The sequence below is a fragment of the Opisthocomus hoazin genome, chromosome Z (genome assembly GCF_030867145.1).
Source record: "Opisthocomus hoazin isolate bOpiHoa1 chromosome Z, bOpiHoa1.hap1, whole genome shotgun sequence".
Taxonomy (NCBI): Eukaryota; Metazoa; Chordata; class Aves; order Opisthocomiformes; family Opisthocomidae; genus Opisthocomus; species Opisthocomus hoazin.
This window is the reverse complement of record NC_134454.1, coordinates 38,417,180-38,431,562: the sequence shown is the minus strand read 5'-3', so window position 1 is coordinate 38,431,562 and position 14,383 is coordinate 38,417,180. Positions and strand designations below refer to the sequence as shown.

The 14,383-nt window shown below is 53.2% G+C and overlaps 1 protein-coding gene across 2 annotated transcripts in view; it reads left to right on the top strand.

Annotated features, from left to right (window-relative positions):
• The first annotated feature begins 3,597 nt into the window (after positions 1–3,597).
• The window catches only part of CORO2A (coronin 2A), a 60,566-nt gene continuing 49,780 nt past the window's right edge, over positions 3,598–14,383 (top strand). The window contains exon 1 of one of the 2 annotated variants that reach the window (XM_075411205.1): positions 3,598–3,662. Coding sequence is in view for 1 of the 2 variants with exons in the window: in XM_075411204.1 (XP_075267319.1) it covers positions 10,286–10,330 (45 nt within the window). In the remaining variant the exon portion in view is untranslated. Of the gene's footprint in view, positions 3,663–10,208; positions 10,331–14,383 lie in introns of those variants that run through there. The other variant, XM_075411204.1, reaches the window with a different exon arrangement.

The following is a 14,383-nucleotide window of genomic DNA, read 5'->3' as shown; positions in this document are numbered from 1 at the left end:
GCTCTGTCTGGCCTAGGGACGTGCCAAGTGCGAGAAGACAAACAGCTTTCCCACGCCAGGGCTATAGTGGTGGAGCTGACGTAATTTAATGCCCTCCGAGGTAATTTAACCCCTTTACTGGAGTTCAGTGAGCGGCTGCGGAACGCACTGAGACGCTACATGGTGAGAACACCCCTGTGTGCTTTCTGCCCGGCCTCAGGAGATCTCCAGAGAGGAAAGCAGCGCACCAGGTTAGGCAGTGGAAGAGGAGATGTCACTAACTGTGACAGGGACATTTGTGGTGAGGTGTCCCCTGTCCCGCTGCAGCCAGGTGCTTACTTTAGGTGCGTGGTCCACAACCATTGAGACAAAGTCCCCGTTTCCTCTTGTTGTTGGCTGATGGCTTCCTGCCGAGTGCAAAGTCTGGCTTTGAGGTTCCAGCTGGTGGATCGGTATCTGCTCTGGTTTTAAGCTTAGTTTTCGTAATGCAGAACCTTTTTGGCACGTTCTGGCGTCAAGCTGGTAGGAAGCTCTGAGACTTGAGGCAACATCCAAGGTAAGTAAAATTAAATTTCAGGGTCCCTTGGGACAAAATAGTACTCAGCCCAACATCACAGCCCCCTGCTGAAAATAGTACCTTTATTTCTCCTTTTGTAAAGTGATGCTGTTAGTTCAGAAGTATTATTTATGGCGGTATTTTGCAGGGAGGAAATTTCCAAAAGGAAATTAAAACCAACTGATATTTTCTGCTTCATCTTCTGATACTTTGACATTTTTCAACGTGATAAAAGCTCTTGCGTATTGAGGGGGAATGCTGATGCTCCAGACTCTGAAAAGGCTTCCAGTTTTGACACTGCCATCACAATGGCGTTTTAAATCAGTCCCCGAAGCTGGTGGGTGTTGCGTGGGCCCAGCTACCATCCTACCCTTCCGTGCCACCCACCCCCATACGCGCAGCAGAGCCAGCGATCTTGAACTTTGCAGGGCTGGAAATAATTGCAGCAGGAGAGGTGGGAACTAGGGAAGTTCTTGTTAAATATGATGCTAGTGGGATGTAGCTAATTAGTGGCTTCCTCCAAGCGGCTCTATCCAAACCTGCCCCGTGCACATCAGGCCCCCTGTCCTTCATCCCTTCATCCTGGGATGGAGCAGAGTACAGTGCTCGCTGCAGCACCTCCTCCTCAGTGCAGGTGTGCTGGGCTCTGCGCCAGTATAGTGTAGCCTTGAATTCAATCTACTTGAGGATACTGTGTTTGCAAACTGGTCAGCCCTTCCTAGGGTTGCAAGGCGTACCACGGAGCAGAAAGCTGCTTTCCTTCTCTCTCCTCTCATCCACTTCTGCAGATGCTCCATGCAAGGCAGGACCCTGCTCCCTGGCACCCGCCCCCGGCTCCGTGAGAGGTGCTTTGCCCATAGCTGCGGAGATACCATGAACGCGGGCACACCGACATAGCTCCTGCAACCAGAGCAGCCACAACGGATGCTGGCTCTGCTCTTCCCAGTGGCTTGCCATGGGCCGCAGTGCTGCACGTGGTTTCTGGCTAGCGGTGGGCCGACGGGGCTGTTTGGTTGCGCTGCTGTCAGCTCCTCTCTGTAATGAACTCTGCTGTCTGCGGTGGTATCTCTCTGCTTCTCCTTGATTTGCACAGGCTGGGAAGAGATGTCCAGAGGTGACAGTCGCCTGCCTCTGGCCTGGTTTCTGGCACTTAAGGATGTGGGATGGCAGAGTTACAGGACACATTGCTCCGATGTGTTGTTGGATCCCAACAGAAAGCACTGACAGCAGTGTTTTCTTTGGAGCTGCTGGAGGCTTTCCACACAGCAGGACAAGTGGTGTGTGAGGGTCCTCTTTGTGACAAGCCACCGCCGTGGACACCGGCTGCCAACAGCAGTTTTTCAGCCAGGCCCTTGCTGCTGGATGACCTGTTGGGAAGTCCCAGGAAAGAAGACAGAGAGTAGAGTTCACCCCAGTCACCGAGGTCACCCTGGTACAGACACCACTCCCAGCCACTCGGACTGCAAAGGGCAAAGGGCAGCAAAACCATTCACTTTGTCCTCACCTAAATCAGCTCTGAGGAGCAGCACTTGTGCACGGCTAGCGTAGCTAGATGCCTACAGTGGACAGGGCTGCAGGCAGTAGAAGTGTTTCCCACAAACAACCTCAGGCAAAGAAATCTTGCTCCCCCCATCAGTCCTGTATGCCATCCTCTCCAGCTCAGTCGGGGCCAGAGAACAGTGTGTATGAAGAGAAGCACTAGGCATTATCCGTGCATCTGACCTGCCCTGTACTTCTCCGTGATGGAGATGTGAACATGCGCTCTGAGGATCCTGAGGGGTTCCAGAAATCATCTCAATTCCTGTAGGCAGGGCAGGTCCAGGACAGCTGCTGCACAAGCAGCCACGATTCGTGTCTGATATTGTGTACGATATGTGAATTGTTTCCTGCGCTCCATCCATGGACAGTACTTAACAGCCGTGTCTCTGCTCGACTGCCTCAGTCTCCCGAGCTGTCCCAGCCTGGCACTGGCATGAAGATCACTCTTGGGGACTGCTTGTTGCCTCTGAAATTCTGATCAGCTCTCTCAAAGGATTCAGTGGAACTGCTCTTGTTAAGGGCCTGCGCTTCCTTCCCCCAGAGGACTTCAGCTGTGCTGAGGGACTGGCAGACTCCCGTCTCACCACCACGGAATTGAAGCAGAGACACCTGAACTGCAGCATCTCACTTGTGGGGGACACCCAGTCTTACTGTCTTCTCACACCCGCCGGCTCAGCCTAGAGCTGCCACTGCTGCCCACAGACTGGTGGGACTAAAGCTTGGAGACGGGCCTGCTGCCTCAGGCTCTGTTCAGTCAGGACCAGAGTGGTGTCAGGTGGGTGGGTGGGTGATCTGACAGAGGAAATCTCCTCTGCCCTTTGATCTTGGGCGTTGCTGTCTGCCTGCCATGTTCCTCATCTAGAGTACGAGGTGGGCTTGTAGTGCTGCCAGTGTACCAGCTAACCCCAAAGTCTAAGCATGAGCTCTGCAGGCATGAGGAGCTTTTGAGAGCCATCGGCCATCGATGGAGGCCCTACAGCTTTGGGTCCACACGAGCCAGTGTCTCTTCATCTGCCAGGGTCTGCCAAGCCGGCCAGAGGCTGCCAGCTGAGGCTGGCACACACTAACATGTGCGGCAAGGCTGTGTGCAGCGTCCAGAGAGTGGTGCCCGGTGGGTCACACCGAGGATGCAGGAACGTGCCACCGTGTCCTCAGCAGCTTCGTCAGCAAAGGCGACGAGGCCTGCGGTTACCCTCCACGTCGATGGCGGCCGAGTCCTGATGCCGTCGGGATGACACCCGAGCAAAACGCACCCGGTCCTCACGATGTGTCTCCGGGAGCCGACCTGCGGGACCGCGCAACATCAGCGTGGGCCGGCCGGCTCCCCGACCCGGGGAAGGAGCAGCGCTTCGCGCTTCGCTGCTTCCCTCGCCAGATCGCGCCGGGGCTCGGGCGCCAGAGCGCACCGGACCCCCCGAAGCTCTGCGGGCTCACGGGGCGGCGGGCACCCCCTCCCGGCAGCCCCCTCCCGGCGGCGGGGGGCGGGGCGGGACGGGACGGTCCGGGGCGGGGCCGGCGGGAGGGGCGCGGTGCTTGTCTCCCGTGCCCGGGTTCTGCTCGCTGCAGAGACCATTGCCGCCACCTCAAGGTACGAGCCCGGGGAAGGGGCTGGGAGCCGCGGGGCTGGGACAGCAGCGGGCGGCACCTGCCGCGGCCGGCCGGCCTGCTGGGTCCGGCGGTGCCGGGGAGCGGAGCGGGGGTCCGCCCGCCGGACCCGTGCCCCTGGGTGCCGCGGCCCCCGCCGCCAGCCCCACCCCGCTTTGTGCGGAGCCGGAGCCGCTGCCCGCGGAGGCACCGACGGGCCGGGGTGCGGCGGCCGCCCGGTGCCGCGGGCCTGGGCATCCCCCGGTGGGCGCCGTCCGAGCGGGAGGGGGGCTTCCCCGGTGTCCGGGACGGGCAGGGTGCTCGCTGCCCTTGGGCTGCTCCTGCGGGTGGCCGTGGCGGGGGCTTTCGGCGCGGAGCGTGGCGGACCGGGAGCGGGGGTATGTGTGTGGGGGTCTGCAGCGGGCCGGGCTCCGCTCCGAGGTGCGCGGCCGATGCGGGGAGCAACGCGGCTTCTCGCCGGCCTGAGGCGGGGGGGGGGGGAGGCCGCAGCGTGCCCGCAGGCCGCCCGCTGCCCGCAGACCCTCCTCGCGGCCGGGTGTGCCTGCGCTCCGGGGGTCCAGTTTGGCCTCTCCGTGCTGGAGTCGCGGGGGTGCCGGGTGCGGGGTGTCAGGGCGGGTCGCGGTGGCAGCCCGATGGCAGACCCCAGCACGACGTCTGGGCCAAGGCTGTGGGGCGGCGGGGTCTCCTGGCGCCGGTTCTCCCTTCGGTGCAAGCCCCTCGAGGGGTCTGGCTTTCAGGCGGCGCAGCTTTGGGGTACAGCTTCTCCCACCCGGCTCCGGCTTCGACGCCGCGGCTCTGTCAGGGGACGAAGGCAGCCTGCCGCGGAGGGGTGTGCGGTGATGACAGCGCTTCGCAAACAAGTCCCCGGTGGCCTGGGAAGGCCGGCTGTGTACGGGGTCTTGCCAAGCATCCATTGTTCACCCTGCAGGGAGCGGTGCCCTCCTTCTCTCGCTCTGGAGCGCGGAAAAACAGCCCTGCAGCATCCCGGCTGCTCCTGATAACCCACGCCGGTTCACGTACACCTCCTAAGCAGGCACCGTGTTAGCTGAAGTCCCTGTAAGGGCAGTTTGCCTGGACAGGCTTAACCTCTTCTGGCCTCTTGGGTGCTCAAGGGAAACGATTTCTGCAGAGCATTCAGAGAACACTCGCGGGGATTTTGGGTGTTGGTTGCCTTTTAGGCTTCCCAGCACAGGCTCCCCGGTGGGTTAACAAAGGAGCAGGCTGTGTAGTCCTGCTGTTCCCTTTGTTCTCCCGCTGGCTGTGCCCTCTTTGGAGAGCTCGGATCTCTCCTGGTTCGATCAGAGATAGGGAGTGACTGATGGGGACGCGCAGGGAGTCAGTGTGTTGGTGTGAGCATCTCGGGAAACTCTAGAGCAAAGCTTTGGGAGGCAGGATGGGGGGGAGCTGGTTGCTTCTTAAAGACGAGGCAAAAAGGAGGTGTTTCCGTCTGCGCTGACGTTGTTTCGTGAATTAGCGTTATTGCAGACAAGCTATAGCTCCCATAATGACAGGTATTTAAAATTCATTCAGTCCATTAGGCCACAGTCACAAATCAAATGCCGTCATTTCTGTAGAGCTGCCGTAAACCTGTGAAACGCGAGGCCCAGGCACTGGAGACGTTTGGACAAAAATCCAGACAATTCTGCTGCCTGCACCCCAGCCCTGCCCCAAGCTCCTCCTGACTTCTCTTCCTCGGAGGCAAAGTGGCTCTGACATTGAGTGTGCCGGTTTTGCAAGTCTGAGGGGAGAGGGAGACCACTGCCCTCTGCGCCAGCGGCATCAGCCGGGCCGGCAGCATTGCTCACCCCTGTCCCGTTACCAGGCCGGTCACTGGCTGTGCCTGTGCGGCAGGTGGGTTTCCTGGTGCGGGCCAGGCTGTCTCCAAGTGTGGTGGGTTTCTCACTCTGTTTTTCCCCGCTGGGTAATTTCTGCCTGTCTCTTGAGTATGTTGGTTTGTCCCCTCTAAGCAGATTTCTTGCTCAGAAAATGTCAGTAGTGGATAATATTTTGAATGATTCTGTGTTTGCTACGTTTGTTCATAGCTGGATAGTGAGTGGATTTTGGGTTGTCTGACTCCGCGGAGGATTTCTGTGAGTCTCTTTCCCCCTCTCCTCTGCCCTAGTGAGGCCCCATCTGGAGTACTGTGTCCAGTTCTGAGCTCCCCAGTGCAAGAAAGATGAGGAGCTACTGGAGAGAGTCCAGCGGAGGGCCACAAGGATGGTGAGGGGACTGGAACATCTCTCCTAATGAGGAAAGGCTGAGGGAGCTGGGCTTGTTTAGCCTGAAGAAGGCTGAGAGGGAACCTAATAAATGCTTATAAATATCTGAAGGGTGGGTGTCAGGAGGATGGGGCCAAACTCTTTTCAGTGGTGCCCAGCGACAGGACAAGGGGCAACGGGCACAAACTGAAGCACAGGAAGTTCTGTCTGAACACGAGGAAGAACGTCTTCCCTCTGAGGGTGATGGAGCACTGGAACAGGCTGCCCAGGGAGGCTGTGGAGTCTCCTTCTCTGGAGATACTCAAGACCCGCCTGGACAAGGTCCTGTGCAGCCTGCTGTAGGTGACCCTGCTTCGGCAGGGGGGTTGGGCCAGATGACCCTCAGGGGTCCCTTCCAACCCCTACCATTCTGTGATTCTGTGATCCTGTGATCCTGCGATTCTTTCTAGGTGGGTTGTCACTGGCCAGGCTGCTGATCCCTGGAACTGGTTTGTGGTGCCTGTGCTAGGGCCATTCTCCCATGCCTGTGTGCTCTCTGGACTGCCAGATGCCTGAGTGCTGTGCGGGCTGTGTTTTGGGGGTGTGCGCTCGAGTATGGAGCAGGTCCCTGTGCTGTGAGCTGCAGGTGCCCAGGCACATGGATGCTTCAGTGTTCCAGAGACTTAGGGAGAGAACTGAAGGCTTTGGCAAATCCCCGGAAGTGAAGGTGATGTTTTGGAGTGAGAGGCAGCTGCCTCAAGGACAAGCTAAGATAGATTCTGCGCATGACCTCGAAGACTCCTTCTATGTTGTGATCAGTTTGCTGCCCCTGATGCTTTTGCATTCCTTGGCCCACAGCAGCTGCACAACATGAATTCTTCATCCCACCCTGCCGGGCCCTGGTTTCCACAGCAGGGATTTTGATGGGGAAACTGTTGGAGGGTGGGTTGTGACAGGGTGTGACAGAGACCTTTATGAAGAAACAGAGTGGAGGGCGACTATGCCAGATCACATCCCCACCAGCCACTCCTGGTTGTTCCAAGGGGACCTCAGCAGAGTCCTGATCCTTAATGGCTAGACCCTGTCCCTCCACTCTCATAAATAAACCTTCTCCGAGAAAGTTTGCTTGAAGTGTTTGCTTGAACGAAAAAAAAACCCCACTACCTTATCTGAGTATTCCCATCTGCCAGTTATAAACATTAGCAGTCTTTTTTGGCAATAAAATGGTAGCCAGTGTTACAGTTGGCTACGGGGCTGGTTGGTGGCTGGGCAGTTGCTGAGGAAGTTGCTGCTAAGCCTCCTGCTCAGACCCAAGGGGACCTGTGGACCTATCCCTGGTGAGGCTGGACAGCCTCTGGATGCACAACAGGGCCGTGGGTGGTCTGGTGTCTTGCTCCCACGGCAAGAGGACACCAGAGCGATAATGCGGTGAGGAGTTTTGCGTGTTATCATTACCTGGCTTCCCTTAAGTGCACATCAGTAAGCTGCTCTGGCTGTAGAGAGCTGATTGAGGCAAGCAGCCTGCAGCACACAGCAATTACGCTGACGCGCCTTTTGCCTCTCCGCAGGAGAAACAGGAAAGACCTTTAGATCATCGAGGAGGCTGTACGGGCTGAGAGAGTTTGACATGCACAAGGTTACGCTGGCTTGCAAGTAGAAGCCAGACTGGCCTAGTATTTCCAGGGATTTCCCCTCTGCGGTATTAAAGGCTTGCCAGCAATTCTCCATTTTGAAAATACACCCTGCAGGGCTGTTAGGGCAATGCTGATGCTTACTATTTCCAAAGCGCTTTGAAATTCACAAATACGACTCTCTGACCCTCAGCCAAGCAAAGCCCTTTCTAAAGCCTGGAGACATGCTGCTGCTGAGGGTAGAACCAATGACAATGTGCAGCTCCAAGCCCTGTTCTCTCTTCCCCTGTTGACCCCACTCCCTGCCTGATTTCACACAGTTTCACATTTTCCAGGGCAGTGCCCAAAGTTTAGCCTCTCTCTCCCTCTCTCTTCCAAGCATCCTTCTGGTCCCTGGTTTGTGCAAGTGTTTCTTTCCAGTCTGGTGAGTCGCTGTGCTCCTTATCTCCGTGCCTCGCACCTGCAGAGAGGAGGTCTTTCGCACCGATAACTCTGTGCTGCCTCTCTCCCTCTGTGGGACAAAGTCACAGAGGAAAATGATAAGGAAGACAAAACAGCAGAAACTCTCAGCATTTGTCATGTTTTTATCACTGGGATTGAGACAAGGTCCTTGGAAAGTGGTTAGATAGCTTCCAGGAAAGCAGGGGAGGCCAAATTCCATCTTGTTATTTCTCCTGCAGCTCTGGGAGCTGTGCTTAAACAGGAGAGGAGGCAACGCTAGGGGGGATCTCCTCCCAGGAAGAGGTGGCCAGGCAAGGCTCTCCAGGTCAGGGTTACACCAGCAAAGCGAATGTGAGCCTCCTGGCTCCAGCCTGTGCATAGAGCAGAGCAGAGACAGTCAGAAAAAAGGCGCAGGCAGAAGCCAAGGCAAGGTAAAGTGCCTTTTTCTCAGACGTTGCCCTCTGGCTGGGCTGGGATGTGGACTGATGCAGCAGGTGAACGAAGTGCGGGGCTGGGAGCAGCAGATCTCTCCCGAAGCTGCCTGTCCTACTGCAGCCTCGCCTGGGTCTTGTTTAGCCAGGGATCGTTTGCACATCTCCCAAAAAGATCCAGCAACCAGCTTTTCACCACTCCCTGTAGCACGGTAGCTCTTCTGCCGTCGGGTATCCGTGGAGTTTTGCTTTCCAGGCTGTGGAATGTTCCGCTCTGCCAGTGCCAGTTCAGCTCTCAGCCACCTTCCATGTGGTTGTGTGTAAGGTTGTCTAAACCCACTTATTTAAACCAGTGTTTCACTGTGTTTGCCCTGAGCAAGGATACACGAATCTTGAAAAATATAAAACATACTGCCTTAGAAAAGTGCAGCTACCATTTTGCCTGAACTGCTGGCACAGTTGCAGCGCTCCTTTCTAGGGAACCTCACATTGATGTTATTATGAACACTGTCTGGTAACGTGAATGATGCCAGGAAGGACCAATCTTCATGTCATCCTCTGGTTTCTTCCATTCTATCTGGCCCCTAGAAGGAGCCTGTGCTGGCAGCAAAATTGCAGGGTAATAGGCACAGAGAACCCAGAGAGCTCTTTAATTGCAATAGATAAACAGAAGTAGTCAAAGATTGTCTTGCTAACATCTACTTAAATGTAATTAGTTCACATTATTTTTCTCTGCCATTTTCTCTAATTTAATTTGAATACCAAAATACACACACAGAGGAACAAAACCGAAATCAGAATAGCATTGCTCCAAGTTCCTGCTCTCATAATATTCAGCTCCTCCTACGTGTAGAGGCTCTTCTCCTTAGAGTCGGGGAGGATCAGAGACTATCTTCTGACCCCTCCTGCCTGTGGTTGTGGCTGTGGCTCATGTTCCTCTTTGAACTTATGGAAGTCTTGATGTCAGTAACTGATGCCTGAAGTCTTAATTGAAAAGATTGATTTTTCTAATGATAGCCTAGCATCCGACAGCTTCCCTAGAAATCAATAAGAGTTCAGTGTCTCACAGTTTTAAAAGTCATGGCATTCATTTAAAGGCTTAATAGGAGTTGAAGGCCTTGACTTTTTGGGCCCTTGCATCTCTTTCAGGCTTGTTGCCCCCGCTATACATTAAGCCCTGTGTAATAGCTGTGCACGTGGTTCACCCTTTGTCAAGGCAAACCAAGTCTCGGAGCCGAAAAACCCAACCCTTCACTGAGATTTTATAAGTAAAAGCTCAAGTGGAAAGTTGGCGCTTCCATCTTTCTTGGCGTCCAGATTGTATTTTGGTGAACTCTTGGTGCCTGTGGAGTTGAAAAGATCAGAAGTCTCTTGTGTCTTTACAGATAACGGATTCTTCAATTTGGCTGACAAAAGAGAATGAGAACCAGTAGCTGGAAGCAGAACTTATTATTTGGCAAAGTAATAAGGCAGTTGTGTTCTTAGCAGCAAAGAGGAGGAATCGTGGGAAGAGCTTCCCAGGATGATGCATTGCTAGAAACCTGAACAGGATGATCTTCTAAATAATGACATTCAGTGCAGACAGCAGTGTTCTCTGGAAGTAGGTGACATCCCTCAGCCTGCCATTAGCTGAACAGCAGCTACCTGCCATCCTGCAGAGATTTCTTTCCGCAGCTTGTCACTTCCAGAGCATCCCGTCTCACCATAGTGGAGAGCATACACTCCTCTCTTCAAGCTCTCAGCATGTTCTGCTGGGCTTTGCCTTGAGGGCCTCAAGGTGGTATTGTTGTTCCTCAACATGACAGCTAACTTTCTTTCCTGAGTTTTGTTTTACAGTCACTGAAGGCATGACAATTTGAAGGCAGGAGTCCTCTGAGCCACTTTGGACATTGCCTGTAAGTGGAGATGGACTTCGCTGACTGCATTGGCTGGAGATCTGGAGAGGAAGGGGTAGGTGACTCATCCTTGTGGAGGCAGAGCACTGTGTAGGACCAGTACCTTCCTCTGTGGCTGGTGTGTATTGACCAACTGAGATCACAGTTAATAGCCAGGCAGGGGCTTAGGATGGTTTGCTAGCCTGTAGTACTTCTACCTTTGGAGATTTTCAGAATTCAGGTGGACAAGGCCCTGAGAAGCCTGGCCTGACTTAGAAGCTGACCATGCTTTGACCAGGAGTTTGGGCTACAGACCCACAGAGGCCCCTTCCATCCTAAATTTGCCTGTGATTCTGTGATGATAGTAGAAGTGAAAACCTAGTAATGATATTAGGAACCAAAGTGTCAAGGAGTTAAAACATGGAAACCCATAGCTAAAGTCCACCTGGAAAGTCCACCTCGGTCCTTAACTCCCGGGCTCTTGCCCAATGGTCATGCCGACTGTTGAACTTGGATGAATATTGAGAATCCCTAACCTTCTGCTGCAGCACACATATCTGCTTTACGGGTCCATTGACTGGACAGAGGCAAAATATCAAAGGATGTCCTTAAGAATATTGTGGCCATCCTTCAGGTTTCAAAAAATGTTTCGATAAAGCTCATCTTGCTGTTAGCTCAGGGAATCCCATACTATTGAGAGCTTGGTTTTGGTCCCCAGCCCTTTGTGGGCTGTTAGTGGAATAGGACTTCTTAAAATTAATTGAGAGTAGGTCTGTTCGATGTTGTCCTGATTTCAGCAGGAACAGAGTTAATTTCCCTCCCAGTAGCTGTTGTGTTTTGGATTTAGTACGAGAAGAATGTTGATAACACTGACATTTTCAGTAGTTGCTATGAAATGAAGGACTTTTTCCAGTCTCCCACATTCAGCTAATGGGCAGGTGTGCAGGAGCTGGGAGGGACCACAGCCAGGCAGCCAGCCCAGGCCGGCCAACAGGAATATTCCTTACCATGGATACCATGCTCGGTATATCAATGGGGGTTGGCCAGGGGGCAGGGAGCTCTTCTCATTGCTAGGAGTTGGTATCCTCTCTGGTCTGGCAGTTCGACCTTTTCCGGGAGTTTGACCTTTTTAGGGAATTTCGCAAAATCTGCAAGTTCTGCAATCCCAGCAAGGGCTGGGAGCACTCCACCAACTCTCCTCTGGATCTGAGCAGTCTGGAGAAGTTTCCTGGAGTCTGGAGATGTACTAAAAAGCCCAGGGTGCAGATGTAATTTCATGAACGCACATAAGTTATCCAGAGAAAACTGCATATTGAGTTAGCTGCAGTGTGGCCCAGTGTGTCCTACCCAGTGCTTTTCTTCTCACTCTTCTTCACACAGACAGTCTTTGTTTTTGCTGTTGAAGATGCGGAAATCATGCCCCAAGCTGCCTGGCCTGTATTATGCCAGGAGTTCCAATGCTGCTTTAATTCATAGGCAGACTTCAAGGGCTGTGCTACCTTTCCTTCCCCGCTCCCCATCTCCACTCCGCCCCCCCCCCCCCCCGGCGTTTTTTGTTTTTTTCCTTTCCCCTGGCACCGTGAAAAGATCAAATACTGTCTGGATACCTCTACAGTCCAGCTATGTCTTGAATGCCTCATGCAATGCTAGCTTTCTGCAGCTCATTGAGAACCTGGTAGTGCAGAAGAGACACCAGGGAGGGACAACTGTTTATCTTGGAAAATGTATGCCTGAAAACGTTACGAAATATGGCCTGTGACGTGTGGTAGGATGATGGGATGGAGAGTTCAGATAGGGAGTGATTGTTCCTTTGTTTATCACTGCCCGGAACTACAGGATACTGATAAACAGTGGAACTCATTGACACAGGATGTTGGGGATGTGGTTCAAGAAATGCCATTAGATGAATCTGCAGGTGGAAAATCCATTGGGCGTGGCTAAACAGACAGATAAGCCTTTGGCTCAAAAAGTCCCTGAGGCACAGATGCCCAGAGCTGACTCAGAGGAAAGATCATCTTATTGGTGTGGATATCAGCTATGCTGGAGAAATAGGCTGGCATGGAAAGTAGCGGTGGTAGAAGGAGCGAGGGTGAGCCTCTAGCAGGGAGCTGAGCTGGGATGTGGAGGTTTTGCCAGGGGTGCTCCCCAGCTGGAAGGGTTGGCGAGAGGGGTGGTGCAGAGGGACGGAGCTGGAAGGTGATGAAAACTGGTACTGGAGGAGATATGCAAAGAGGCTGGCAGGAATGAAATAGGTAGGAAATGAAGTACTATATGGGAGGAGATGCTGGTCTTCATCGCTGGTAGATGGGAGGTATGGAGTGAGGGACTGGTCACAGAGGAGAGCAGTGATGCTGAACAAAATGATCAGAGATGGAGGAACATCCAAAACCAGAATAAGAGACCCACACCTGGAGGAGAGGAGGTAAAGAAAGTGGTCTGTCTGAAGACAGGCAAGGCTGAAGGTCAAACAGAGAGGGATGTCTATGGAAAAGTGTCTGTGCAGTGACTGACCTCACCTCTTTGTTGATTACAGCCACATCTAGAGTGCAAGAAGAGTAGACCTGTGGAGTGAAAGAGGTGGTACCAGGACTTCATATCCACAGGCATTTTGGACATTTTAATTTGACCCAGCTGGTTGCATTAGCAGACGGAGTGCACTGGGTTCTGATGCTGGAATGATATTAGTTTCATCTGGAGGGAATCCTGTCTGCATGCTCCAAGATGGCTTTACAGTGCAAACTGGAGTGCAGTAAATGGCAGAAAGAAGGAGATTTGCTTCAAAAGCATGCTCCCAGTCTGAACCAAACACTGCTTCTGCACTTGCACCGACGGATTTGGTTCAGAGTGATGACACTGGTTTCCCAGAGACTGTGCATTTACCAAGCCCAGCACGTGAATGAATGGGCACAGAATCTCATTTCCCTGGCAAAGGAAACATGGGTAGTGCTCCCACTTAGTCAGCATCAATCAAAGCCAAGACTAAGAACCAAAATGAGCAAAACTAAACCTGCTATTTCTGCTCTAAATAGTGAATTGATTTTAAAACCATTGGCTGTTGTGTCTGTAACATCTGCCTTTGCCACACTTTCTTGCTGGCTTGTCGTGCATCAGATAAATGGGGCCTGCTGTTACGGAGCTCAAAAGTGTGTTAGGAGTTTTCTTGAGAACAGGGAGATGTCAATTCTGATTTAATGAGTCAGTCAAAAAGAAAACCCTCACATGGAACCATAAAGCAATTCCACAGGTGCTGCATGGGTGTGGGAGAGCTCCCCATGCTACTCTTTTCCGTGGGCCCCTAAATGTTTTTTGCATGCAGATGATGCTGCAAGGGAGGTGCAAGGAAGAACTCTGCAGCCATGGGCTCCAGAGAAGACCTCTGATGCTGCCCACCACCTTTTGGAGAACAAGGTCCTGCTATCATTGCTCCCAGAAGAACAGGGATTGTTTCCCTTTGCTTCTGGCTCACACCTGGGAAACCCACAGCTGGTTCTCCTCTAGTCCATGGTAGTAGGTACTTGTGGTTTTTGCTGCCAAACCAATTTACTGACAGTGGGATAAAATTCCAGGAGGTCAGTTCCAGAGCCAGACTCTTCTTGGCAGTGACAGACAGTGTAACAAGGAGAAAAGGACACAAGCTGCAGCTGGAGGGAAGTAGGTCAGACGTTAGAGAAAGCTGCATCCCCAGGAGTGTGATGCAGCTCCGGGACCAGGCAGGTGGAGCCCTTCATCCTTAGGGGTTTTGAAGACTCCACATCTGCCCTGATTTAGAGCTATGAGCAGGTTCACCGTGAGGCAGGACTGGAGACCACCAGAGGTGAGGTCGCCTAGACTGTGTCCTTGCATTTGTGCTTCTGCTTTCCTGCCCAGACAGTCAGAGCCTGCTTAGTGCCCCAGTGCTGTAGCAGTTTCCATTTTCACATGGTTGATCAGACTCTCAGTTTTCCCAGGTAGCCTTAGAGACGACATCCTAAGGCGAGGCTTGATCTCGCTGACAAGGATCTCATCACACCCTGCAAGCATTTAGTGCACAAACCTTCAGTCATGGGGGGATGTGGTTACATTAGATCACATTAGATGTAAGGGCAGTATCTTCAGGCATTCAAGTGAAGCGTGTAGCCTGCAAACATTC